Source organism: Protopterus annectens, chromosome 9.part0, assembly GCF_019279795.1.
Source record: "Protopterus annectens isolate FY-2018-M chromosome 9.part0, PAN1.0, whole genome shotgun sequence".
Taxonomy (NCBI): domain Eukaryota; kingdom Metazoa; phylum Chordata; order Ceratodontiformes; family Protopteridae; genus Protopterus; species Protopterus annectens.
Window position 1 is genome coordinate 992,584,603 of NC_056743.1, and position 27,421 is coordinate 992,612,023.

General features: G+C 41.6%; 2 protein-coding genes across 2 annotated transcripts in view; one reads left to right on the plus strand and one right to left on the minus strand.

Annotated features, from left to right (window-relative positions):
• RAB5B (RAB5B, member RAS oncogene family) overlaps positions 1-144 on the minus strand; it is a 121,528-nt gene extending 121,384 nt beyond the window's left edge. Inside the window, exon 1 of the mRNA XM_044083768.1 lies at positions 125-144. The gene's annotated coding sequence lies outside the window, so the exon portion shown is untranslated. The remainder of the gene's footprint in view (positions 1-124) is intronic.
• Positions 145-323: 179 nt separating this feature from the next.
• Positions 324-27,421, plus strand: part of PMEL (premelanosome protein) — a 706,375-nt gene continuing 679,277 nt past the window's right edge. Inside the window, exon 1 of the mRNA XM_044083764.1 lies at positions 324-405. Coding sequence (XP_043939699.1) covers positions 372-405 — 34 coding nt within the window. The 5' untranslated portion in view covers positions 324-371. The remainder of the gene's footprint in view (positions 406-27,421) is intronic.

Consider the following 27,421-nt stretch of genomic DNA (forward strand, 5'->3'; position numbering starts at 1 on the left):
ATCGATGCATCAAGTATAATTAGAAACACTTTTATGGAGAAATTCCCATTAGACAGTATGAATAAATTGACAAATGCGTTCCGGGTATTTCGCTATACTTCAGTGGAATACTTCCGTAACACACCCCAGCTGCATAAACATCAGTTTATAGAACCAATAAGAAAACTTTCACAGATGATATCAGCGACCAATAGTCGTTCTTCTGCTGAATTCTGTTTATAAAGTTGGGAGTATTCTGTCCTCTGAAACCTATTCAACACTTGTCTTTCTTGCATAGTGATAGATGACGTCACATAGTTACGTCAGCAATATACTCCATGCATGACAATGAGCGAAATAAAAAATAAGTAGTAAAACTGTCTTTTTTTCCTATGTTAACTGGGAGGCTTCTTGAATTGGAAAACAGTAAGTTTCCTAATTATATATCATGACTTAGTTCGTATTTTTAAAGACGATTGACTCAGCTCACACAGACAAAAATACGACATTTAAGTACAAGCTCGCAAACATTTTTTTATCTTAATCCCCGAAGGTCCTATGGATTATAAACAGCAGGTATTGTATGTGTGTGTAGTGTTGTACTGTTCTGCTCTGTGGTAATACTTCTAAGCGACTATAAAACCGAAGGACGCGGCAGTCTAAAATATGACTTCGAATAAATTAAATACTGCATAACTGGTTACCGACTTCTGTCTTTACGCAGGACAGTCACAATTTTATCTCGACACTTGAGGACAAAAATTATTATTAGGTTTTCTATAACAGTTACATAACACAGTTATTTTGTACGTAAATTGATTAACCTTGTACAGTTCGCGTAGTGTTTTTAAGTTTTTTATTTTGGCAAAAGTGAAGTTCAGATATCTACACTGTTTGCTGCTATAAATTGTCTTCTAAAATGTCACATTTTCTATTAAAAATGCCCTACTTTGGGCATTTGAAAATGTGGCTTATTCTTCAGAGATTTAACATAAAATCAAAAATTTTATGAGATGCAGGGCAAAATATGTGGCAAAATCAGGGCATGAGAGACATAATGACAAACCCTTTCAATATGGAACAGTGTGGAACATGGAAATCCTAAAGCCACAAAATGAGAAACGTTACAGGTGATGGAGAGAAAAAAATGTGCGTTGATACAAAACCATTTATCTGTTAACATTTTAAATAAATAAGAATAATATTTAAAAACTGCCCCTAATTTGAGTCCATTGTCCCACTATTATTTCTGGATTTGTGACATTTTATTGACAAAAGAAGTGGAGAGCCAAGTCTCTCACATATTAATAGCTAATATTTATATGAGAGCATCCATGGTAAAAAAAATACTGAATCATATTAATTCATCAAAATAACTTTTGTAAGTATAAAGAAACCATTATTAACTGTGCCATCTCATTGTAAATGTTCCACATTTTGCCCATTTGTTTTACAATGAGGGAGACAGTGTTTCACATTTTGGTGAAACAGATTCAGAGTTATGAACTGATGTGTTGTTTATTTGTAGTTTGTTTACTAGGGTAGATCACTGATCCACACTGACCAATTGTAGGTTCAGCCTGGGGCAATGTAAAGCACCTATAAGAAATGCTTAGCCAAAAGAGTGTGGGCCGGATTTACGAAAGCTTGCACGTAGTTGTAGAGTAAGACGTCAGACAGCCAATAAGTCTGCCGAGCGATCCAGCAACAGCCGGCAGGGGCGTGCATGAGAGCTTCTAAAGCTACTCTTGCACGGACAGCATCATGGTATGCAAATTACCTCATTTGCTGCTGAAAGCTATGCAAATGAGGTAAATTTGCAATCCAGGAAACACTAACCTGTCCGTGGAAGAGTAGTGTTATTTGCAGAAATGTACTCCATTGGTAATGTAATGTAATCCCACAACAACTGTTGGTAAAGATCCACAGAACAAGTTGTGTGGTATGGCATTCCTATTTTTCCTTTACATTCACTCATTCTGATACATGATATATTTATTTCAGCACCAACTTGTATATCTACCGTGGCTTAGTGGTACTTCATGCAGTGTAGTGTGTACAAGGTCCCGGGTTCGAGACTGACAGAGGTGTTTTATTTTGCTGCTGAGCAGAACAAGGGCCCTCATATACAGAGTGACTAAGGCACTTTTAAGCAGTTGTAAGAGGGTTTGCGTGGGTTTGCGCAATGCTTAGCTAAGCGCAAACAAGCGCACACTCGCGCAAACCCGCTAACTACTGCTTAATAGTGCTTACTTCCGCTAACCCCCACGTTCATTTCTTTGAAAGAAAAGAAAATGGGGAGATAGGAAAGTGGTGAAAAAGGGGCACAAAGAAGGAATGTCAATAGGGAAAATAGCTCAGGATGTGCAGGACGGGTGTAGGGAAGGTCCATAGCTGCCCATTTCTTTAACAGCAACAGCTGTGCATATGGAATAAATTTGGAGGTAAATATGAAACCTTCAAACCCTGAGAGAGGGGTGAGGGCAACAAAGTATGCCAATTAAATTACATTTTATGTGTCCAGGGGACATGGGGCAAAATGGGCAGCTATGTATGGGGCGTAATTTTTTTTTTTTTGGGTACAGATTGCCCCTTTTTTTTCAAGTGAGAGTAGAATGTGGGATAGGGGAAGTAGGTATATTTGGGGAGGTAGGTTGGGGAGGTAAACAGACAAGACGACGCATACAGGGTCAGAATATGACACGTGGTGGGTGAACCCTTTTGACAGGGAGGGATGTTTGGAAATCGCAAGCCCATGAGCCCACAGATGGCAACAGTGGAACCGAGATCCCCACCACTGCACCTTCACAGCCCAGAGGGTGGCTGTGTAGGAGGGGCAGGCTGACCCGGGAGTTGCGCCACTCATGCCTCAAGCTGGTGTAGAGGTTCTGCAACAGAATGCTCTATCTCTCTACACACCACAGCCTGGACCGTTCAAAGGGATAGATGGCCGTCCTCCTATCACGCTTGCACGGGGGGGCGAGCCCCATCCCCTGCAGTGCTTCCACACAAAGGTGGCACAGGGCCAACGGAGAAGGAGGAGGTCCCAGGCTGGGCACCGGACGTGCTGGTACCAGGTGCCATGGCCAGCTGAGGTGGGACAGGTGGGTCTGCTGGGACCGGCCTTCCCATATGAACTATGTTTTGGAGAATTTAATAAAGATATGAGTTAGTAACAGTCAACAGCATTCCCAGTTAGTTATAACATCATGCAGAAGTATTCCCATTAACCCAACACACCAGAGTTTCAAAAGTTGAAATGCAAGCATAACACATGCATATATAGAACAATAGTGGACATTACAACAGCATGCAGGTTTAATTGATGGCAACAGGCCACCAGTATTGTGGTATTTGAACAGGGCACATGCATAGAATTGAATGCAAATATTTATAAACCAATAGGACATATGTCCCAACAAATGTTTTGAGATTAGACATACCAGATGAGGTGTGGAATTGCATTTTTATGCACATACAGTAGGGTGGAAAATATAGCTCAATTAACAACTTGTATATCCTTCTAGTTTACACTACATTCCTATTAACTGCAGTTATATGTCCCTTACATGTATTATTACACTACTCAGTGTCCTACTATTGTGTAATTGGATTTTGCTAGATCATTATTTACGTGAGCTGTATCTGGCATACAAACTGTCCAGGATGCAGATGTTACTGCTACATATTTTGAGAGTTGCTCACACACACTACTGATGTGATGGTACACTGACAGCTCTACTTTCATATAATTATTTAGGTATGTTCAGGTGAAATTATCAGTTGTATGTTACCAGCTCCCTACATTTCTGGCAGCACACTGACATTTCTGGGGAACACAATACCAAGTTACTCATTTGCCAGATTAACCTGTACATGCTGGGCATGAACCAACAGTTAAGGGCTGTAAATATGCATAAAAGCTACTGGCACTCCTTTCATCCAATGTATATGGGCCGACACAAGTGTGGGTTTACTAACACTGCTTAATACAATAGTACTATTTCTAAAATGCAACAGTACAACAACATATCAAAGAAAATCACACAGATGCACTCCAGGAATTATACCTTTATTAAAGAATTATTACACCTGTATTTATTGGGTTAAAACACTTTTTTGAAGGCTCTCTCATTTATTTCATATAACAGTACATGCAGAATAATTATTAAAGAATTATTATACCTTTATTTATTGGGTTAAAACACTTTTTTGAAGGCTCTCTCATTTATTTTATATAACAGTACATGCAGAATAATTACTAACCTGCCTGGTGATGCAGCCTTTGCAGCCTATCTTCATGGGCTTGCTGATTCATAGCCTGGACACCTGCAGCTGTGAAGTAAATGCAGTGATAATGAGACATACCTATCCACAGTATAGACAAGAATAGCAATTAAATACTTAATACAATGGCTACTTACTCAGTACTGGGGCATTTGCCATCCCACAGGCCTCCTGGATCCACTGGTCCAGTTGATCCTCCTTGCGTCGCTTCAGGTCAGAGTAATGGTGCCTGAGCTGCTCACCAGTCCAAGGAACGCCAGTGGCACTGGTGAGATCAAGAGCTAGACAGTTCCAGGCCTTCGTTTTGTATTGGGTGCCCTGGTACTGGCCCTGCAGGAGTCTTTCCTTGTGATTGTGGACAAGGAGCCAAACCATTACTTTGGTCTCCTCAATGCCCCAACGTTGCGCTTGAAATCGAGTGCCTTCTCCAACCCCGTCCATGCTGACTGCAGAAGGGAGCTACAACCAGTTATGGCAAATATTCCCGCCTGTGGAGCTTAAATATGCCTCATTTCCCGCACTTATTTGTGATTGGCCAGTTTGGGAAAAAACTCAGCTGTAGGCACACCTGCTTAGCTGATGTCAGCAATGTTTAATATTCCTTTGATAGATATGTGTCTGTTGAAAGTGCATGGTTATGAAATGCTGTCATGGCTTAGTGGTTATGTACTGTGACTATAGTGCACAGTATCCCGAGTTCGAGACCTGTCACTGTTTTTTATTTTCCTACTGGCCAGACCTCAATGGTTAAGGTACAGTGAAGGAGGTGTGGCCGTGTTTAGCCAACTTTGCTCAACTTTGCCCGATGTTGCTCAGCGTTGCTCGACGTTGCCTGATGTTGCGCTGGTTAGGGCGGTGCGCAGCTGCACGCAAATATGTTCTGTTTGCACCAGTTTGTGCGATGCGCAGCTCCGTGCAAAAACATTGCAGTAGCTAACGCATTGCTCAGCTATGAGCAATTAAATATAAATATGCTCAATACTGGTAAAATGTGCTTAGCAGTGCTTTACATTGCTTAAATAATTTACTCATGCATCAGTATATATATAAAATTCGTTGACTACTACATATAACATTTCAATGCTTTTTACAAAACTTTAAATAATACGTCAGGAAATATTTTTGTATACAGATTTCCAACAGAAAATGAAAAGTGTAGTGGTGGGAATGCCTCCTCTTTGCGCAAAGGCTTTAACCAATACACTATCGCTATTTCGCTTAATTTGCATATATTTTTCTTATTATCCTCTTCGGTGTCTAAACTGCTAACTGTAGCTAAGCAATGGGCAAACCCATGCAAATACGGGCAGCTATATCGGAAATGAAAAAAAAAATTCTTTTACTTTTTATATTTGTACAGGGTTTACTATATGGGGGAGTTTAGTGTTAGAATGTACACATGTGAGCGGACTCGCTCATGTAACTAGACATTTCCCGTGTTTCAAACATGCAGGGGTGTGGATTTTTGGACTGATCGGCCGTCCGACACGCCCCCCTACACTCGTCCACGCTCCATGTTAGTTTTAGAGTTGAGGCAGCGCTCCCTCATTAATATGCATGGCGCTGCTGTCTTACTCTTAGACTGGCTCTTCCGTGTAAGACTAATTTAGTCTTACACAGAAGATTACTGAATCCTGGGGTGTTTTTTTCTGTATGAAGTGCATGTAGTTATCTGTTTGGTCTGTTAGAGTGAGTTGTACTTTTTGTAGGTTGCTCTGTATCACATTTGTTATATCAATTTTCAGAAAGTCTTTCAATGATAATTTACTTGAAAAAAGACAACAACTGTCATACTTATAAAAATACATATGTAACCTAAGACAGAATTGTGTACAAATAAAAGTAGTAAAGTGTACCTAAACAGTAAGCACGGTCTTCTTGTGTGCTCTTTCCTAACAGAGTACAGCAAAGACAAAAATCTGGGATTTGGAAATAAAAGTTAAAAAGTTGGTAATAAAACAATAACTTATGAAGTGGTGGTCAGCATATGTATAGAGAACTGAACTATTTTTCACTGCAAACATTTTTGAAAATAAACCTATCAATCTATATTATCAAATAGATTGAAAATACCATTTACTCTATATAAAATGCATATATAGCTTGAATCAAAAAGGGGATGCAATCTAATTAGCTGTAGTTATTCTATAGGGTGGCAGTTCCATGCATCTGTAAAAGCATCCCAAGTTGCAATATAAAATATTTGTTTGCACAGTTCAGCTGGATAAATCAGTAGAAATGAGCGCCTCCCAATTTCCAGCAAATACAATTTTGGCCAAACAGCAGTTAAAAACTTACTCTTTATTCTTAAAATGAAAAAGAACTGGTACTTTGACTTCCTACCTTTACAAGGTTCTAAACCATATACCAGAAGATGTGCATTAAATGCTCCATAGAAAATGATGCAAACCAAAGGAAACTTAACACACATTCCAGAAACTACTAGGAAAAAAAATGCAAAAAAATCCACTGTTCGTAAAAAATACTCTTAAAATAATTTTGTATTCCCAGGTGGCCTCCCATCCAAGTACTAATCAGGGCAGACTCTCTTTAGCTTATAAACTCTAATTTTATAACAAATTAGTAATTCATTATTCAACCCTTTTGGGTTTAATGTTTCATAAGTAAATAATAGCATAGCATATTTTCTTAGTAAAGCATCTGAAACATTTATAAATAGGTCAGGGTTTAACCATACATGATTAAACATTAGTATAACATACATAATAAAAAATGAGGGTGGTCGTGGTGGTGCACCAGTTAGCATTGTCGCCTCACAGCAAGAGGTTCTCCGTTTCAATTCTAGGCTGGGGTGCCTTCTATGTGAAGTCTGCATATTCTCCCTGTGGTCACATGGGTTTCCTCCCACATTCCAAAGACATGCGATAGGTGGATTGGATACTCTAAATTGGCCGTAGGTGAGAATGTCTGTGTGAGTGAGTGGTACAAATGAACTGCCGTGGCAGAGCTAGCCACCCGGTGGTGTAAACATTGGCTCAAAATGATTGTCATTGCTGAATTGATACCCTGACCCCATGTGCAAAAGGGGTTGAGGATGGTTTAAAATTAGCTCTGTGCAATGTTATTTATTTTAATTGAACATCAATTGAACTTTCAGGAGTGTATAGGTTCATAGGTAGGTACTAGGCTATCGACCCTAGGGCCTATACAAGCCTAGCCATAACGGTTCCCTGGCTATTGCTTCCCACAAATATTTACTTTCCTGGACCCCTGTCTAGCTGGGCTACTGATGTGATCCCCGGGGTGAATTTCCTATCTCCCATCCAATCGTCAAGGTTCCTCTTGAAGAGGGCCATTGAGGCGCTCTGCCTGACATGTATGGGCAGCCTGTTCCAGAGTACGGGAAGTCTCTGGGTCATTAAGATTCATAAAAGAATGCACTACTTGATTCAGAATACTGAGGGTTACTGTAAAATAGTTGTAATCCCAAGTCAGCCAGCATTTCATTGCTAGTTACTGTATGCCAGTTTTTTCTCTATGTGAGATATACCTTCAACAAATAGGATGTATCAGGCCGCAAAACAGAGGTCGTCTTCTTCTTGCAAATTAACTTTCTTTTTTTCTCTTGTAGGTAGAAAGATGCATTTTCCAAAATCCACATTCTACTTTGTACGAGGAAGATATCAGTTGTTCATCCTTCTAGCCACTATGGTTAAGATGATGAACAACATTATTGACAACCTGCTAAGAGAAATCACCATCATCCGAAATTACAGTTGTGCAAGTAAACTTACAGTAACAGTAGATGTTCGAATGATCACTGCTGAAGTAGCCTAAGCTATATGGGTTATATTCTGAAAGGATATTACAACCGGCCAGCAAAAGCTTCAGTGCACCTTCCACATGCCCAAACTGTCAGGCAGTTTGAGCTGAGCTAACTAAAAGACAAGTTTAGGTGCCAAGCCTTTCATAGCTTTCCTGCCAACAGGGAGGGGAAGGCTGAGCCTTGAAAGGAATAACAAAAAATAAATGTCCACACCCTGGAATAAAAATACACCAAAAAAAAAAAAATGAGGAGGATGGAGGGAGCAGCTACTGCAGCAGTGATCATTCAAACAGGTACTGTTATAGTACATTTACTTATACAACTGCACTATGTTCATCATATTGATCACTGCTTCATTAGCCTTATCTATATGAGTAGATTACTCTAGCTTACTATGTTGGGGAGGTGGAAAGAGAAGTGTCCAGGTGCTCTTGGAGAATGGTCCTAGCAAATCCTTACCTGGATCTAGGCAAAGAATTAAGCTTATAGTACTTTGTAAAAATATGTACAGAGAACCAGTTAGCAGCTTCTAGAATACTTATAGAATCCAACCCTTTCTAAAATGCCATAGATGAAGTCAAAGCCCTGGTAAAGTGAGCCTCGACCCTGCCTAGAATAGTTTTGGTATGGTGAGTATAACAAAAGGTAATAACCTTAAACAAACTTTTGGAAGTAGTCTCTTCTGACACAGGTTATCCCTTCTTACATTCACAAGAAAAGAACAATTGATCCAAAGATATGAAAGATTTAGTTCTATCAAGATAGCACCTGAGCTGTCTGTGGACATCCAAGGTATGCAGTATCCTTTCTCCCTCATTTTTAGGTTCAGAAAAGAAACTGAGGAGATGTATAGTTTGGCTTAAAGTAAACTCCGATACCACTTTAGGCATAAAAGAAGAATTGGTTCTCAAAGAAACTGTGTCCCTGTGGAAAATGAGATAGAGTTGACTCCCCATGAGAGCTTGCAACTTGGATACTCTTCTTGCAGAGGTCAGAGCAATCAGTAAAACTGTTTTCCATGTTGAGAACCTCAAGTCAGCCAGATTAGCTGGTTCAAATGCAGGTGTTGGCTTCTCTAACACAAAATTAAAATCCGAAGGAGGTGTTACTTTACTGATTTACTTGGAGGCCTCTTGTACAAAATTCTTTTCAAAAACATTTTGACACAAGACTGCAATGAAAGAGGGGAATCCATGGGGAGACATGATGAAATGGCCGATAAATAAATCTTAACAGGAATAATAAAGACCAAATTATAGTAACTCATACAAATACGCAAATATTGTAAAGCCAGAGAACAACTAGCCCCGAATGGGTGCTGATTATGTTGTTGGCACTAACTAGAAAACCATTACTATCTGTTAACATATGATTTTATAGTAGCAGACTTTCTTGCCTCCATTAGTACCTGCTGCACATCCTCAGTAAACAGGTGCCTAAAAGGAATTAAGACCCTATCATCCAGGTAGTCAGCTGAAGTTAATTGATGTTGGGTTGTATCAAAATCCCCTGTTCTTGTGTGAGTTGATCCAGTCTGTGAGGCAGCTTATGATAATTGTCCCTGGCCAGTTCCAAAAGAAGGGAGAACCATGGTTGTCTTGGCCAGAAGGGAGTCACTACAATGTTCTTGGGAGATTTCTTCTGAATCTTAAGAAGCGTCCTTGATATTAGTGGAAACAGTGGAAAAACATACAAGAACATTTTTGTCCAAGGAAAGAAAAATGCATCTGTCTTCCAAGCCTTCTTGTATGGAGCCCTGGAACAGAATCTTGCCAACTGATTGTTCAGCGTGGAAGCAAAAAGGCCTACTTGAAGAACTCCACACAGATGGATCAAATCTAGGAAGACAGTACAATTGTATAAATTCTTACCATAAAGGTAGATGTCCTCTTCACTGTTGCAGAATTCATAAGATAAGGGATCTCTTGCCAAGGATTACCCAAAATATGGCCAGCATACCAAAGCCTTTAGTACTTATAGGGGTTGTATGTCACACATATGCTCCCCGTGCAAGTTAGAGGGCTTAAAGGTAAGATACTGACACACAGACTCAGAACTGGAAAAGCCTCAGGAGGAACAACATGTCCCTAGGGACAAGGAAAAATGTGCATCCAGAAGGAGAAAAATGGAGAAGTGCCCCTCGGACAGGAGAATAAGAAAGCATAAGGCTAGAGCAGAGGGGGCAGAAGGGAAGGAGCGAATACCGCAACAGCAAAGAGAAGGACATCTACTGTTATGGTAAGATTTTACTCAACTGTACTATATCCTTCCATGTCACTGTTGTAATATTCATAACATAAGGAAGAGTACAGAAGCTCAAGAGGAAGCCTGGGAGGAGGACGACACAAAAGAGCCTTCCAGAAACCAGTGCAGGATACCTCTGGCAAAGCCAGCTCTGGATCTCGAAATAACATCCAAGTTGTAATGTTTAGTGAAAGTATGAACAAAGGACCAAGCAGCAGCCTGAAGAATAGAACTTGTATCCAGTCCCTTGATAAAAACACCAGAGGAGTAAACAGCCCTGGTAGAATGAGCTTTTACTGATGAGGAAAAACATATAACAAAATTAAATGGTCTTAGAAGTCCAGGAAGAGATGGTTTGCTTAGAAATAGCCAAATGCAAGTACCTGGGATGAAGGGAATCAAAAAGCTGCCATAATATCTGAGCTGTCTATGCAAACCCAAGGTGTGAATAATCTTCTCAATGGCAGACTGCAGAGAAGGAAAAAAAGGGAAGATGTATATACTGACTAAGGGAAATCTCATTAATTATCTTGGGCTTATATAAAAGAAGGATTAGTACGAACAGACACCCTGTCTTTCTGGAAGAAAGAAAGAATGGCCATGAGAGCCTGAAGTTCAGAGACTGTCTTGGCTGAAGTGAGATTAAAAAGGAGAACAGTCTTCCAAGTACAATGTTGTAGGGAAGGTGAAGAAGCAGGCTCAAAAGGAGCCTGAGTCAATTTTTCAAGAACAAAGTTGAGGTCCCAAGAAGTCAAAAAAGGCTTCCTGGGAGGCCTGATATGAAGGACGCTTTTAACAAATTGCTTGACCTCAAATCTAGAGGCCTAAGGAGGATGTGAAGGGTGGACAAATAAAAATTGCTGACAGGTAAGCTTTAACTGAAGAATATGCTAACCCAGCATAGAGCAGATCACACAAATAAAAGTTAACCAGAGAAGCCTCCACAGATAGGGGATTCTGATGGTGAGAAGGGCACTAGACAGAAATTCTTTTCCATTTGGACAAATTTGATTTCCTGGTAGTGGGTTTCCTGGCCTCCTGCAAAACCTGAAGTAAGTCCTCAGAAAAGAGGTGCCTGAAGGGGATTAAAATGCTGTTATCCACAGCATCAAACGAAAAGTGAGCAAGTGAGTATGAATAAGAGATCCCCTTGTCTTGTGTGGGAAGATCCACCCAGTAAGGTAACTTGCGGTTGTGCCTGGCTAAGTGAGAAAGAAGGGAGAACCAATGCTGTCTGGGCCAAAAGGGAGTCTAGCAAGATTTTGGGAGAGTCCTTCCTATCTTGTGCGAGACTCGTCGAAAGAGAGGAAGAGGAGGGAAGGCATAAGGAAATACCCTTTCCAAGGAAAAGACAGGTCATCGACTTTCCAAGTCAGAGGACTTTGGTTTCTGGAACAGAAAAGAGGAATATGACTTCAGAATGGCAGCAAAAAGATCTATGTGAGGAATATCCCACTAATGGACAATGTCCAGAAATACATCTCCATGAATCATCCATTCGTGAGCTTGTGTGCTGGACCTGCTCAAAGAGTCTGTCACTGGATTGTGCTCAGAGGGAATGTAAACTGTCTGAAGAGTCTCTTGATACTCAACGGTTATATCCTAGACCTAAAGAGCTAATCTGCAAAGATGATAGGACCTTATACCCCCTTGCTTGTTGACATACTACATCACTGTGGTATTGTCTGTGAAAATGTTAGGGTCCTGGGATTAAAGAGGGAATGAAAAGCCTGGAGAGCCAGAAGCAGGGCCCTCATCTGGCTTCTGATGAAGCCAGAGACCCAGATCCTTAAGAGTGCTGAGTGGGGCACCCCATCCCCTCTGAGAGGCATCTGTAAAGAGCTCTTGAGGCAGAACTGGAGCTTGGAAAGGAAGCCCTAAGTTAAGAGAAAGTTGATGAATCTACTACTGGAAGGAAAGGAAACAGGAAGTCCAGGGGTGGCAGCGTTGGAGCAACACTGACTTTAGGTATCAATTGAGCTTTCTTATGTGGAGCCTGGCTAGATGGAGCATGAGAATGGTGGAAGCCATGAACCCTAGAACCCTAATAAATATCCTGGCTGTGAATGAAGCCAGGGAAATAAGAGACTGGAAAAAGGCAGTGAGAGACAGGGTCTTGGAAGCACTCAGAGATGCCGGCATGGGGATGGTATCTGAAGCCTGCAGAAAGGGGAATGTGATTCTTAGAAGATGTCAGAGCTGATTTGTGGAAGTTTATGGTGAAAGGGAAATAGTTAACATGAGATCCTGAAGCAGAGCATCAGGGGAAGAAGCCTGAATGAGCAGATGGTCCAGAGAGGGGAAGATCTGAACTCCTCATAACCTGTGAAAGGCAGTGACAGGAGCAAGGCATGTGCTAAATACCCTTGGGCAGTAGAGAAGCCAAAGGGCAAAGCAGATAACTGAAAATGCAAGAAGAAACAGAAAATTAAAAATTTCCTGAAAGGGTTGGATGGGGATATGACAGTTGGCATCCTTGAGATCCAGAGAGACCAGAAAGACTTTGGCTAGAAGAATGGGAAATAAAGTCTGAAGAGGCAACATCCAAAAAGAAGGAATCCTGAGAAATGTGTTGAGGCAGGAGACATCCAGAACCGGTCTCCAAGTGCCCTTCTTTTGGAAAACTAAAAACCTCCAGGAATAAAAAAAACTCCCTGCCTGGGTAGGAGGCTTGAATGGTGCCCTGAACCAAAAGAGAATGGAGCACCTCTAAGAAAAGAGGAAGCTGTTCACAAGGAAGTTGAGGAATGTGCAGAACTGGAGAAACAGATTTCCAAACTATAAAACGTCTCTGGCAGATAATGGACAGAACCAAAGTGTCTTTTGTAATCTATAGCCAATTTGGGAGACAGGGAAAGACAGAGGGACAAGGGAACTTGGCTGAGGGAAAGGTGAAACAGATTGTCAAATGGGACCCAGCTTGTTCTGAAAAGCAGGTTTCTGGGAGGTATGAGTCTGAGTAGACATAGCAGGAGGCACACGTCTAGAACCCTTTTTCCCATAGGCAGAGGGCAAGAGCTGCCTACAAACAAAAGCAGATTTGGAGAGAGAATTCCTCTGTAACTTGGGAATAGGAAAAACAAAAATATGTTTCAACTCCTACAAGGCTTTACCCTTATCCTGAAAAGACTTAAAGTTCAGGTGCAGCACCAAAAAAGTTTTTACTATCCAAAGGAGCATCCAATAGTTTGGCCTTAATGTCATCAGGCAAAGCCTGAAAATGAAGCTGAGTAACGCCTCATAATTGAACCAAAAGCAGCAGGCCTAGAAGAGGTGTCAGCTGCATTGTAGCTGCATTTGATAAAGTAGCGAGCACCTTGAGAGGTGTACAGTCCAATAGGGAAAGGGCAGAAGCCTTTCTCTCACAGTCAGGAAGGTCAAAAAACACTTTGAAAACCAGAAAGAAGAGCCAAAACATACATGGTCATATGAGTCGGATAATTGATGGCATAAAGGATAAAGTGGTAGCAGTGTAAACCTTTCTGCCCAGCCTGTCCATTAGCTCTACTATCCTTATCTGAAGGGAGCAACTTGGTAGAAGGCAGAGGCTTGGAGGGCTTGTTAGAAGAGCCAGATACAGCACAGAAGCTCCCAGTTATCCAGAAGGGCAGCCAGAACAGGAGGAACACGTGATGGCCACGGAGATTCCATCTGGATAGCTCATAATACCTTTTCTAAATGTCAGATACTTGAGAACAGTCCCAATTTAAAAAAAGTCTCCATCATGCAGGCAATAGTATCCCCAAAGGAGAGTTCCTTCAGAGGGGAATCTAGACTACGAGGGTCCTTTTCTTCTGAACCATAGTCTAAGGGGGAAGGAATTTGAGAAGAGTAAGCCAGGGACTCTTCCCCTGAATCCAGATCCTCATGCAAAAAATCCAGTTCCCTGGGCCTTTTAAGAGGAGTGGTCCAAGTGGAAATACAGGGAGAAATATGCTCTGTTTTCTGTTTTTTCTTCTGTGGGGCATCTGCATGAAACACCCTATGAGGGTCAGGTTCCTGCTGGCATTCAAAAAATGTGGTAGGAATCTCCTCCCTAACTAAGATCTGCAGAATCCATAAAGATCCCTCAGATATAATCAGGTGAGATTCCCCCTCAACATCCGGAGCAGACATTTGTAAAGCCTCTGAGGACGTGCAAGTAGTCAAATCCATGTTGGCCCCAATGGGATTCTGGTAGAAGAATGTGATGTAATCACAGGACGATCCTCTAGGCTTTCACTAACCTCAAGAGAGATTTCCAGGAGAAGCAGGCCAGCAGCCATATCAGACGTAAGTTTTTTTTGGCCTTTTTCATGGCCGCCAGACATGAAGAGTCTGACACAGCATATTGAGCCAACACAGGAGCTCAAGATGTTGGTTTTCAAGTAAATAGATAAACAAGCAAAGTTCTTCATTAGCACTCTTCAAGAAAAATCTTGATGAGTGGATGGGAAATAGGAAATACACCGCGGGGATCACTTCTGTATCTCTGCTCGACAGTGGCACAGGAAAATAACTTTCTTGGGTGGCGTAAGCCAGGGAACCTTGTTGGCTAGGCTTACGTAGGCCCTTGGGCCGATAGCCTAGTACCTACCTATGAAACAGGAGACACAAATATTTAGGGTCTTAAGGACAAAAGCCTGGTAGATAGAACACTGCATATGGTCGTGGGAAGCACCCAAACAGAAAAAACACTGGTTGTTAGAGTCTTTATGGAGAAATTGCCTCCTACACTGACATTTTTCCCTTTCTAGATGACATGAACCCAACAGCATTAAAGAAAAAAGAAAGTTAAGAAGAAACCCCAATGGGGCACTTATCTGAAATTTGCCTCAGTAACCAGCACAGCAGAATCATGTTCAGACTGATGTTCAACGATGGCTTTCAGATTGGTGGTAAAGAAGTTCTGAGTGTGTGCATCCATATGCCACCTTTATGCCCTGTGCCTTGAGTGGGGAGCATATTTGTGACATATGACACCTATAAGTACTAAAGGCTTTGGTATACTGAGCAAATTTTGGGCAATCCATGGCTGGAGATCACTTACATTATGAATATTGCAGCAGTCATATGGAATGACATCCCCTGATCTAATTTCCATTTGTGAGGGTCTGCCCTTGTCCTGCTCAGCTTGGCTGCCTTATAATTTTGCTCTGATATGTAGGATGCATGTAGAGTGAGGTTGTGCTGTGAAGCTACATCCCAAGCTAACAAGGCTATTCTGCAAAGGGGGTATGACCTGGTTCCCTCCCACTTGTTGATGTACTACATGACTGTGGTATTGTCTGTAGCAACTTGAAGAGGTCCCAGGGGCCAAAGATGATTCAGAGAGTTGTGTGGCTCAATTAGGGAAAACATCTCCTTTTGATATTGATGTGCTTGCATCCGTCCTTGGTATCCCACAAACCATGAACTTTTATCCATCCTGAAACTGCTCCCCAAGCAAAGTCTGAGGTGTCAGTGGTAATTGACTGCTTTGGAACAGGGGGAGAGAGAAGGGGAGACCTGGATTTAAGGATATCTGTTGTCTCCACAAAATGATTTCTCTTTTGACAAGCCCTAGCACCAGGATTTGAAAAGAAGATGTTAGTGCTGGGACCAAAGAGATTTAAGATGCCACTGTATCTTTCTTATGTGGAGTCTTGCCAGGGGTATCATGAGAATCATAGAAGCCATGAGACCCAAAATCATGAGGTATTCCCTCTCAGTGACAGAGGTTTGAGTGGAAAACCTTAGAAGTAGATCTTTATATAGATCTTATTTTCTCCTGTGGAAGAAACGTTGTTTGAACTGAAGTGTCTAGCTGACATCCCAGGAACACAGTCCTGTGTGAAAGAGTCAAGAAAGACTACTGAATGTTCTCTTGAAATCCCAGCTTATGTAAGAGATTTCTCATGCAAGAAAGAGAGAGATTCCTGATACTTTGAAAAACACTGTGCAAAGATAAGAAAGTCATCTAAATATGGAAAATGTGGATACCCTGTAGCCTGTAATGAGTTATAACTGGAGATAGACGTTTTGTAAACACCCTTGGTGCAGTGGATAATCCAAAGGGTAATCTTTTAAGTCAAGTGTTTACCAGGAAATTTGAAAGAGGAAATGGGGGCAATATGTTGTGAAGTGACATCATTTTGAATTTGGGCGTTATCGCAAACAGGTTTAGGAAAGAAAGATCCAGAACTGGTCTCCAAGCATAAAACCCTTCCCCACCTGAGAGGGACGAACTGGTTCTGTCACTCTTTAGGATAGCAATTGAGGAAACAAAGGAATTTGTACTGGAGGGTGAGGAATGATCCCATGGAAAGGAGAAATTTACTCCCATTGCCATTCGTAACCTCTATGAATCATCTTCAGAACCCATTTGTCTGAAAATATCTGTTGCCAAACAAAAAAATAGAAATTCATACTTTTTGGAAGAAAAAATGGGGCCAGGGTGGGGGGAGGTTACAATGTGTCTTGAACAGTCAATCAGACTTGGACTGTTCTTGGTTGGGGGAATTTTAGACTTCTTTTTAGAACCCCCTTGCTGTTTCTTCTTAAATGTCTGTTTAATTATATTTTGTTGAGACTGTTTATAATGGTTTTACGTAAACTGGACGAGGAGTTGGAGAATCCCTTAGAACATTTGGAAAAGGAGGCCTGAAAAAAATCTTGATTCCCTAGATAAGCTTACACCTTTCATCACACTTTTTGATCACCTATGCAGCAGAGGGACCAAAAACTAAATCTATATCCAAAGGGGTATTTAAACTCCCATTTTTAACATCATCTGGGAGGTTCTGAGAATGCAGTCATGCAAACCTCCTCAAAACAGTACTAGTGGCCTTGGCCCTTGAAGAAATATCAACAGAGTCATACATGTATTTTAAACTATGAGCATTTTTTTCCTCACAAGAAACAGTAGATAAAACATTCCTCATACATTCACAGTTAGAACAAACTTTAACATATGAGCCTGACAATTCAAAATTCTGAAAATCAAAGTTGCAGAAGTGTATACTTTTCCCACACTTTTCAATAATTTTCCCATCCTTATCAGAAAGAGTAGGATTGGAATTAACTAGGTGTTTACCAGCAGTGAGATCAACTAAAGATATAACTGCTGGATCAGGTTAGGGAATAGTGTATAAAAACTTAAAAGACTGAGGAACTTTATACATCCTATCTACCTTTGTGTAGAATATTATTCTTTTACGATCAGTGTTATTTTTCTTGTATTTTTGTGGAATGTGGGTTAGTTTCCTTTGACTGGCTTGTATCATTTCCTGGGGTGTATTTAATGAATAGGAAGTTATGTACTCACCATAACGTTCCATGTTTGTTGTCCATGATCTTGCCTTCATTCTTGCTGGTTGGGTTTGGAACCAAGCATCGCTTCTGACTTGCCTAATACTACAGCTCGAGAGCTTCCAGTGGCTCGAGGCTATACCCTGTGAGCTTATATACAAAAATCCCAAAGGTAGCAGCTGTAGCCTATGCCTCAAGAGGCAAGAAGGGAAGCAGAGAACACAATTTTCCACCAATAAAAAATTTCCTCTCAATCCTCCAGGAACGAAGGTAGGAGGGTGGGAAGCAAGAATGAAGGCGAAATCATGGACAACAAACATGGAACGTTATGGTGAGTACATAACTTCTTAATGTTATGTTGTCCTATCTCACCTTCATTCTTGCTGGTTGGGACAGCGTCCCTAGCACCTTCTTTCTTGGGTGTCTCAAGGGAATAAACTCTTCAGAACAGTGGAACCAAAGGAAGCCTCTTCCGGGATGCGATTTCTACTTTGTAATGAGTGATAAAGGTATGAGGTTTTACCCATGTGGCTGCAGCACAGATTGAATCCATAGGTAATCTGTCCTGAAAGGCGGTCAAAGTTGACAAAATCTCATGTTGAGTGGCCTCTGATCTTTCCTGGCAGTTGTTTATGTTGAGAATTATATGCGTAGTTAATCATGTCAGTAAGCCATTTTGACAAGGTAACTTTTGATACTGGTGCACCTTTTCTGTTATCTGAGAAGGAAACAAATAACTGGTCAGATTTTCTAAATTCCTTTGTTCTATGCAAGTAGAAGCGTAACTGTGTGTGGACGTCCAATTGGTGTAGCGAATATTCTGCCTTGTTGTCATAGTTTGGAAAGAAAATTGGCAGGTCAATGGACTGATTGATTTAAGTTGATTTAAGAACATACTTTGGGAAGGAATGAAGGATTTGTTCTAAGGGAGAAACTAAATAGTATGGACAGAGCTTGAAGTTCCGAAACCCTCCTAGCTGAAGTAATGGCTACCAGAAAAGTCGTTTTCCAGGTTAGAAATTTTAGTTGGCAAGATCAAGCTGGTTCATATGGTGGGAGAATCAGAGTTGGCAGTACCAAATTGAGGTCCCAAGGAGTTGGTAGTTCCTCTTATAGGAGGCCTTAGTAAGAATGTACCTCTCAGGAAAGCTTTGCATAATCTGTGAGACATTATTTTTGATCTCATATCTCCTATGTGGTAGTTAGATATGGCAGCTAATTGAACTCGTATGGTAGCTGCTGCTGCACCTTCATTGAAAATTTCTGCTAAGAAATCTAAAATTGTACTTACTGGGGCTGTGAAGGGGTCAATGTGATTCTTAGAAGCCCAACAAGAAAATCTTTTCCATTTGCTAGCATAAAGCTTTCTAGTTGTTGTCTTATGAACTGAAATTAAAATATGTGTCACCACAGGGGATATGTCTGGAAACCTGGCTAAGATTGGACGTGGTGTAGCCAAGCTGTCAGTTTGAGAGTCTGAATAGACGAGGAGCATTCCTGACTGATGAGTCAGAAGATCTGGTACCGGGTCCAGAATCCACGGCTCTTCTCCAAGATGGGACTGCCCACTGTCATACTTTTTGAGCCTCTCGACATAGGGGGTAGGATCTGTTTCTGCCTTGTTTGTTGGTATACCACACCACTGATATATTGTCTGCCTGTATTGTAGTCGTACCTGGTGGAAGAGAGTCCTGGAATGCCTGCAATGCCAGAAGCACCACTGTCATCTCTAGGACATTGATGTGCAAGTGGTACTCGTGTTCCTGCTAAGTTCCTTGGACGGTCTTTCCCAGATAATGCCCCCCCCAATCTGGGAAGCATTCATGGTCACTGTGGCTTCTGGTTGGGGGAGAGTGAACAGCCTGCCTAGAGTTACCTGTGAGGAATGAAGCCACCAATGCAGGTCTTTCTTGCAGGAGTCTGTAATGAAGATCTTGTGGGACATGGGTAACTCTGGCATGGACCATTGAGCAAAGAGAAGCCACTGTAGGACTCTCATATGTAGATGTGCCAGAGGGACTAATGTTATAGCAGTTGCCATAGTGCCCAAGACCTTTAGAACCAACTTTGCCTGTACTTTCTTTTTTGAGAGCAAGATGGCGGCTTGATGTCGCACTGTCTGTACCCTGTCGCGAGGCAGTTTTGCAACCATGTCATCTTTGTTTAAGTCTGCTCCTATAAATGTAATATGCTGTGATGGCAACAAGGCAGATTTTCCGAAATTTGTGATAATGCCTAGTTCCGAGCAAAGATGAATAGGTCTACATTACACCATCAAATGCTTAAAAAAGCGAACAATGATTAATCCACCCCATGTAAATGAAAGCTTACATTGTCGAAACCTCAGAACAGAGATTTTTTCCCCAATCGCTGTTCCAAAAAAAAATAAAATAAAAAAAAAAACTTTAAAACATTACATAAAGTGAGGTGCTTTGCCCCCCCACACCCCCTTACTTAAATATACCAAATCTGAGATTGCACTATAGTGCCAAAAATGGCAAAGTAATGAAAGCAGCCAAGCAAAGTCTTTCCCAGGGAAAGAATTCGTTTAAAAGCCATTTCACTATTTTGGCTTTTCGTTCTTTTATGTTCGATCAAGGCGCATTCGACAGAATGCGTCTGTGATTACGTAATAGGAACCCAAGATGAACGGTGGTGTCTCTTGCCTTGTTTAGTAGATGCTCGTTGGTGGTGATCTGGAGCCAGTCATCTAAGTATGGAAACACCTGGAATCCTAGACGCCTCAGGTGAGCCGTGACTACTGCCATGCAGTTGGTGAACACTCTAGGGGCTGTAGTTAGACCAAAGGGCAGAGCTCGGATTTGGTATTGACTGTCTCCCAGCCTGAAACGTAGATATCTCCTGGATTGCCTGTCCATTTCTGTATGGTAGTATGCATCTTGGAGATCGATTGAGCACATCCAGTTGTCTTTTCCCAGAAAGAGAAATGTAGACTGCAGTGTCACCATCCGGAACTTTGATTTTTTTATGGACTTGTTCAGCCTGCGGAGATCCAAGATGGGTCACTAGTCCCTTGGTTTTTTTTTTTTTTTTTTTTTTGGAACTAAAAAGAACCTTGAGTAAGTTCTGGATCCGGTTTGGTCTGCTTGTTCTTGGATGACTCTTTTTTTTCTTAGCAACTTTTGTATCTCTAGGGTTGCCTGGTCCCTTTGACAGACTGGAATGTCTGGGACTGATCTTGTCTTTGGGGGTGGGATGGAGAAGGGTATGTTGTTGGATATTATTGACTGCACCCATTTGTCTTGAGTGATATTTAGCCAGGCTTTTGGGTACAGTGATAGTCTGCCCCCGACTGCCTCCAGAGGTGGACAGGTGGACCTCCTTTCAGGAGCGCTGGAAGGGTCTGCCAGAGAAAGTATCTCTGTTGCCCTGATTTTGAGGACCCCCCCCCTCTGCCACGAGGTCTGCATCTTCCATTGTTATTCCCCCTCTGCCTCTGGGGGAAGATTCACCACATGCATCACAGCCCAGGTAGCTTTAGCAGGCCTCACTGGCTTCAGCATTGCAAACTGAACAAACCACCCACACTGTTTAACCACCACATGTAATATGCCAGCATTGTATGCTGTCTTGTTCATCACACACTTAAACCTACATGCAAATATGCGCATACTAACCTTCACCAACATATTTATTTCCACCCTTCACAAACAGTTGCAATATGTCCCCTGCTGTATGCACATATACAGATGTGAATATATATGACACATATATATTTCTCGTATTGTGTGTGGCATACACACGCAAGGTCCACACCGTTGTAAGTCCCTGGACCTCACAACTGAACTGTTGGGCCTTGCTGCAACACAAACAGGTGTCACTTGTGAACACACACTAACATTAGAGGGGGGTGCATATAGCTACAAATGCTAGATAAACATACTAGACTGCTACAGCAGTTGCCAATGCTAAGCTACACTTTAATAAGACTATCATGCATGTGTTGCTCTGTCACATCCATGTTTATATAATGGCAGCACTAATCCCCCCCAACAGCCATTGGCCACATTACTGTACAGAACACAGATAACATGGATCAGACGTTTGACATTTAATGCTGAGCTACACATTTCACAGGTATGTCCCACTGCCCACAGGTACACACTGTATTGTCCATAGCAGTAGTTAAGCAGGACATCTGTGCATAGATAAGTACTGCTGCCACATATGAATGGTTCACATTATGTAGACTACTCTTCCAAAACATCTACTACATGCCAGTAAATACATATGTGTCACATACCTTTCCTTTGTATGATTTGGTATTATTTATTTTCTTTTTCCTTTTCTCTCGCTCTCTCTCCCTCTGTCTCTCTCTGCAATAGAGTGATTGAGTTTGTTGGCAGCAATTGCAGCCTGCTTTTGTAGGTATTTGCACATGAGCATGTGATGGCCTCTACACCAATTAGTGGCACCATTTGCTAATTGCATGCAGCCTGCTGTGTAGTAATCGCAGTAATCACTGTCATATCAACCCAGTACTATAAATTGCTAATTCGGGTAGGCGTGGCCCTTTCAGCTTTCCAAGATGGAGATCATCCTTGTTTGCTGTGGACATCATTGTTAAAGGCAGAATGTTGGTATAGTTCTTATATCAGAAGCCAGGGATGTAGCCAGTGTACTCAGACCTAAATGTTGCTGCTTCCAGTACACACTTGTCAGTGTAGAAATGTACTCACCCCTGAAAATGCTAACACAAGATACATGGGAGGATGTACTTTCTTTTCAAATTTTACAATTAACTGCCATACAAAGCTAGTTATTCAGTTGTTTCCTTTGGCTCAAGAATTGTTTGAGAACTGCTATACTGTAAATATTAATTTTCTCAGTTCTAAACAGTTTGTGCTTTTTTAGTGTTGACATTAGCACAAGCTGCTCAAGAAAACTGGACACATTTCAGTACTGTGAGTATGCTTACCTACATCCTGGGTAGACCCTGCACACACAGGTATATTCTACATTTGGGTAGGGGTGCAGAAATACAGAGAGCGTACGCATTACTGTGTGAATTGTATCCTGCTGGACTTGCAGGGTTGCTGTGTACATGTTAGTTTATCAAGGCAAGTAGTATGTCTGCGTAACTCCCAACTGTGGACCTATCCACATGGTAGCCAGAGATTAGCTTGTTATTCTTTGTCTGTGCACCACACAGGTCTTTTCAGCACTAGAGCAATGGCATTGTTACAGTTGCTTGCTACCAGTACATGGCTACATCCTTTTGTATTTTAGTGTTTTATTCCTACATAAGGGTATGTTTCTGGAACTCCTTCCAAAGCTATTTGCACAGTGTGTAACAGCAGAAAGGCTGCTATGCCTCTGTGTTTCTGCTTCTGCCAGACCTTTCAAACACTGAGGTACATATTTGAACAGACTCAGAGAAAAAGTCAGGGACACCTTTAAAATATTAGTGCCATTAAGTTGAGACTTTGAGAGAACCAGAGCATATGGATAAATGCACCTTTTCTGAAGTAAAAGAAGTGTCTAACTCTTAATTATTGTCATTACTCATTACGTGTAATTCACCACCTTTCTGGCCAAAGTCAGTAGTTTTCGGAGGGATTCAGAGGGACAGAGATATATATATTTTCAAAATCAGGGACATCCCTGAAAATTAGGGACATTTGGGAGGTATGGCCTCTGCTCTAAACAGATATGCCAGTGTTTGTCCTGCTGTGATACTGTGTGGGTTTGTAAAGTGATGGTATAACATTATTTCCTGCTAGAATGGCTGCTTCTCTTATTACAGTCATGTAATGTAATCCCACAACAACTGTTGGTAAAGATCCACAGAACAAGTTGTGTGGTATGGCATTCCTATTTTTCCTTTACATTCACTCATTCTGATACATGATATATTTATTTCAGCACCAACTTGTTGTATATCTACCGTGGCTTAGTGGTACTTCATGCAGTGTAGTGTGTACAAGGTCCCGGGTTCGAGACTGACAGAGGTGTTTTATTTTGCTGTTGAACAAGGGCCCTCACATACAGAGTGACTAAAGCACTTTTAAGCAGTTGTAAGCGGGTTTGCATGGGTTTGCGCAATGCTTAGCTAAGCGCAAACAAGCGCACACTCGTGCAAACCCGCTAACTACTGCTTAATAGTGCTTACTTCTGCTAACTCCCGTACTCATTTCTTTGAAAGAAAAGAAAATGGAGAGATAGGAAAGTGGTGAAAAAGGGGCACAAAGAGGGAAAGGCAGTAGGGAAAATAGCTCAGGATGTGCAGGACGGGTGTAGTGAAGGTCCATAGATGCCCATTTCTTTAACAGCAGCAGCTGTTCATATGGAATAAATTTGGAGGTAAATATGAAACCTTCAACCCCCTGAGAGAGGGGTGAGGACAACAAAGTATGCCAATTAAATTACAATTTATGTGTCCAGGGGACATGTGTGCAAAATGGGCAGCTATGTATGGGGCGTAATTTTTTTTTTTTGGGAGCAGATTGCCCCTTTTTTTTTTCAGGTGAGATTGGAATGTGGGATAGGGGAAGTAGGTATATTTGGGGAGGTAGGTTGGGGAGGTAAACAGACAAGACAAACAAGATGCATAGAGGGGTGGTATATGACACATGTGGTGGGTGAACTCTTTTGACGGGGAGGGATGTTTGGAAATCGCAAGCCGATGAGCCCACAGATGGCAACAGTGGAACCGAGATCCCCACCCATGGGCAGTCACCAATGCACCTTCACAGCCCAGAGGGAGGCTGTGTAGGAGGGGCAGGCTGACCCGGGAGTTGCGCCACTCATGCCTCAAGCCGGCGTAGCGATTCTGCAAGAGAACACTCGATCTCTCTACGCACCACAGCCCGGACCTTCGAAGGGATAGATGGCCCTCCTCCTCCCATGCTTGCACGAGGGGCCCGAGCCCCATCCCCTGCAGCGCTTCCACCCGAAGGTGGCACAGGGCCAACTGAGAAGGAGGAGGTCCCAGGCTGGGCACCGGACTTGCTGGTGCCAGGTGCCATGGCCAGCTGAGGTGGGACAGGTGGGTCCGCTGGGACCAGCCTTCCCATACGAACTATGTTTTGGAGAATTTAATAAAGATATGGGTTAGTAACAGTCAACAGCATTCCCAGTTAGTTATAACATCATGCAGAAGTATTCCCATTAATCCAACACACCAGAGTTTCAACAGTTGAAATGCAAGCATAACACATGCATATATAGAATAGTGGACATTACAACAGCATGCAGGTTTAATTGATGGCAACAGGCCACCGATATTGTGGTATTTGAACAGGGCACATGCATAGAATTGAATACAAATATTTATAAACCAATAGGACATATGTCCCAACAAATGTTTTGAGATTAGACATACCAATTGAGGTGTGGAATTGCATTTTTTATGCACATACAGTAGGGTGGAAAATATAGTTCAATTAACAACTTGCATATCCTTCTAGTTTACACTACATTCCTATTAACTGCAGTTATATGTCCCTTACATGTATTATTACACTACTCAATGTCCTTCTATTGTGCAATTGGATTTTGCTAGATCATCATTTACATGAGCTGTATCTGACATACAAACTGTTCAGGATGCAGATGTTACTGCTACATATTTTGAGAGTTGCTCACACACACTACTGCTGTGATGGTACACTGACAGCTCTACTTTCATATAATTATTTAGATATGTTCAGGTGAAATTATCAGTTATATGTTAACAGCTCCCTACACTTCTGGCAGCACACTGACATTTCTGGGAAACACAATGCCAAGCTACTCATGTGCCAGATTAACCTGTACATGCTGGGCATGAACCAACAGTTAAGGGCTGTAAATATGCAAAAAAGCTACTGGCACTCCTTTCATCCACTTTATATGGGCCTACACAAGTGTGGGTTAACTAACACTGCTTAATACAACAGTACTATTTCTAAAATGCAACAGTACAACAACATATCAAAGAAAATCACACAGATGCACTCCAGAAATTATACCTTTATTAAAGAATTATTACACCTTTATTTATTGGGTTAAAACACTTTTTTGAAGGCTCTCTCATTTATTTCATATAACAGTGCATGCAGAATAATTATTAAAGAATTATTATACCTTTATTTATTGGGTTAAAACACTTTTTTGAAGGCTCTCTCATTTATTTTATATAAAGTACATGCAGAATAATTACTAACCTGCCTGGTGATGCAGCCTTTGCAGCCTATCTTCATGGGCTTGCTGATTCATAGCCTGGACACCTGCAGCTGTGAAGTAAATGGAGTGATAATGAGACATACCTATCCATAGTATGGACAAGAATAGCAATTAAATACTTAATACAATGGCTACTTACTCAGTACTGGGGCATTTGCCATCCCACTGCCCTCCTGGATCCACTGGTCCAGTTGATCCTCCTTGCGTCGCTTCAGGTCAGAGTAATGGTGCCTGAGCTGCTCACCAGTCCGAGGAACGCCAGTGGCACTGGTGAGATCACGAGCTAGACAGTTCCAGGCCACCGTTTTGTATTGGGTGCCCTGGTACTGGCCCTGCAGGAGTCTTTCCTCATGATTGTGGACTAGGAGCCAAACCATTACTTTGGTCTCCTCAATGCCTCAATGTTGCGCTCAAAATCGAGTGCCTTCTCCAACCCTGGCCATGCTGACTGCAGAAGGGAGCTACAACCAGTTATGGCAAGTATTCCCACCTGTGGAGCTTAAATATGCCTCATTTCCCGCACTTATTTGTGATTGGCCAGTTTGGAAAAAACTCAGCTGTAGGCACACCTGCTTAGCTGATGTCAGCAATGTTTAATATTCCTTTGATAGATATGTGTCTGTTGAAAGTGCATGGTTATGAAATGCTGTCATGGCTTAGTGGTTATGTACTGTGACTATAGTGCACAGTATCCCGAGTTCGAGCCCTGTCACTGTTTTTTATTTTCCTACTGGACAGACCTCAATGGTTAAGGTACAGTGAAGGAGGTGTGGCAGTGTTTAGCCAACTTTGCTCATCTTTGCCCGACGTTGCTCAGCGTTGCTCGACATTGCCCGACATTACGCTGGTTAGCGCGGTGCGCAGCTGCACGCAAACATATTCTGTTTGCACCAGTTTGCGTGATGCGCATCTCCGTGCAAAAATATTGCACTAGTTAACGCATTGCTCAGCTACGAGCAATTAAATATAAATATGCTCAATACTGGTAAAATGTGCTTAGCAGTGCTTTACATTGCTTAAAATAATTTACTCATGCATCAGTATGCATAACCATTTCACCTTCCTAGATATATATATATATATATATATATATATATATATATATATATATATATATATATATATATATATATATATAAAATTCATTCACTACTACATATAACATTTCAATGCTTTTTACAAAACTTTAAATAATACATGTCAGGAAATATTTTTGTATACAGATTTCAAACAGAAAATGAAAAGTGTAGTGGTGGGAATGCCTCCTCTTTGTGCGAAGGCTCTAACCAATACAATATCGCTGTTTCTCTTAATTTGCATATATTTTTCATATTATCCCCTTCGGTGTCTAAACTGCTAACTGTAGCTAAGCAATGGGCAAACCCATGCAAATACAGGCAGCTATATCGGAAATTTAAAAAAAAATTCTTTTACTTTTTATATTTGTACGGGGTTTAATATATGGGGGAGTTTAGTGTTAGAATGTACACATGTGAGTGGACTCGCTCATGTAACTAGACATTTCCCATGTTTCAAACTTGCAGGGGTGTGGATTTTTGGACTGATCGGCAGTCCGACACGCCCCTACACTCGTCCACACTCCGTGTTAGTTTTAGAGTTGAGGCAGAGCTCCCTCATTAATATGCATGGCACGCTGCTGTCTTACTC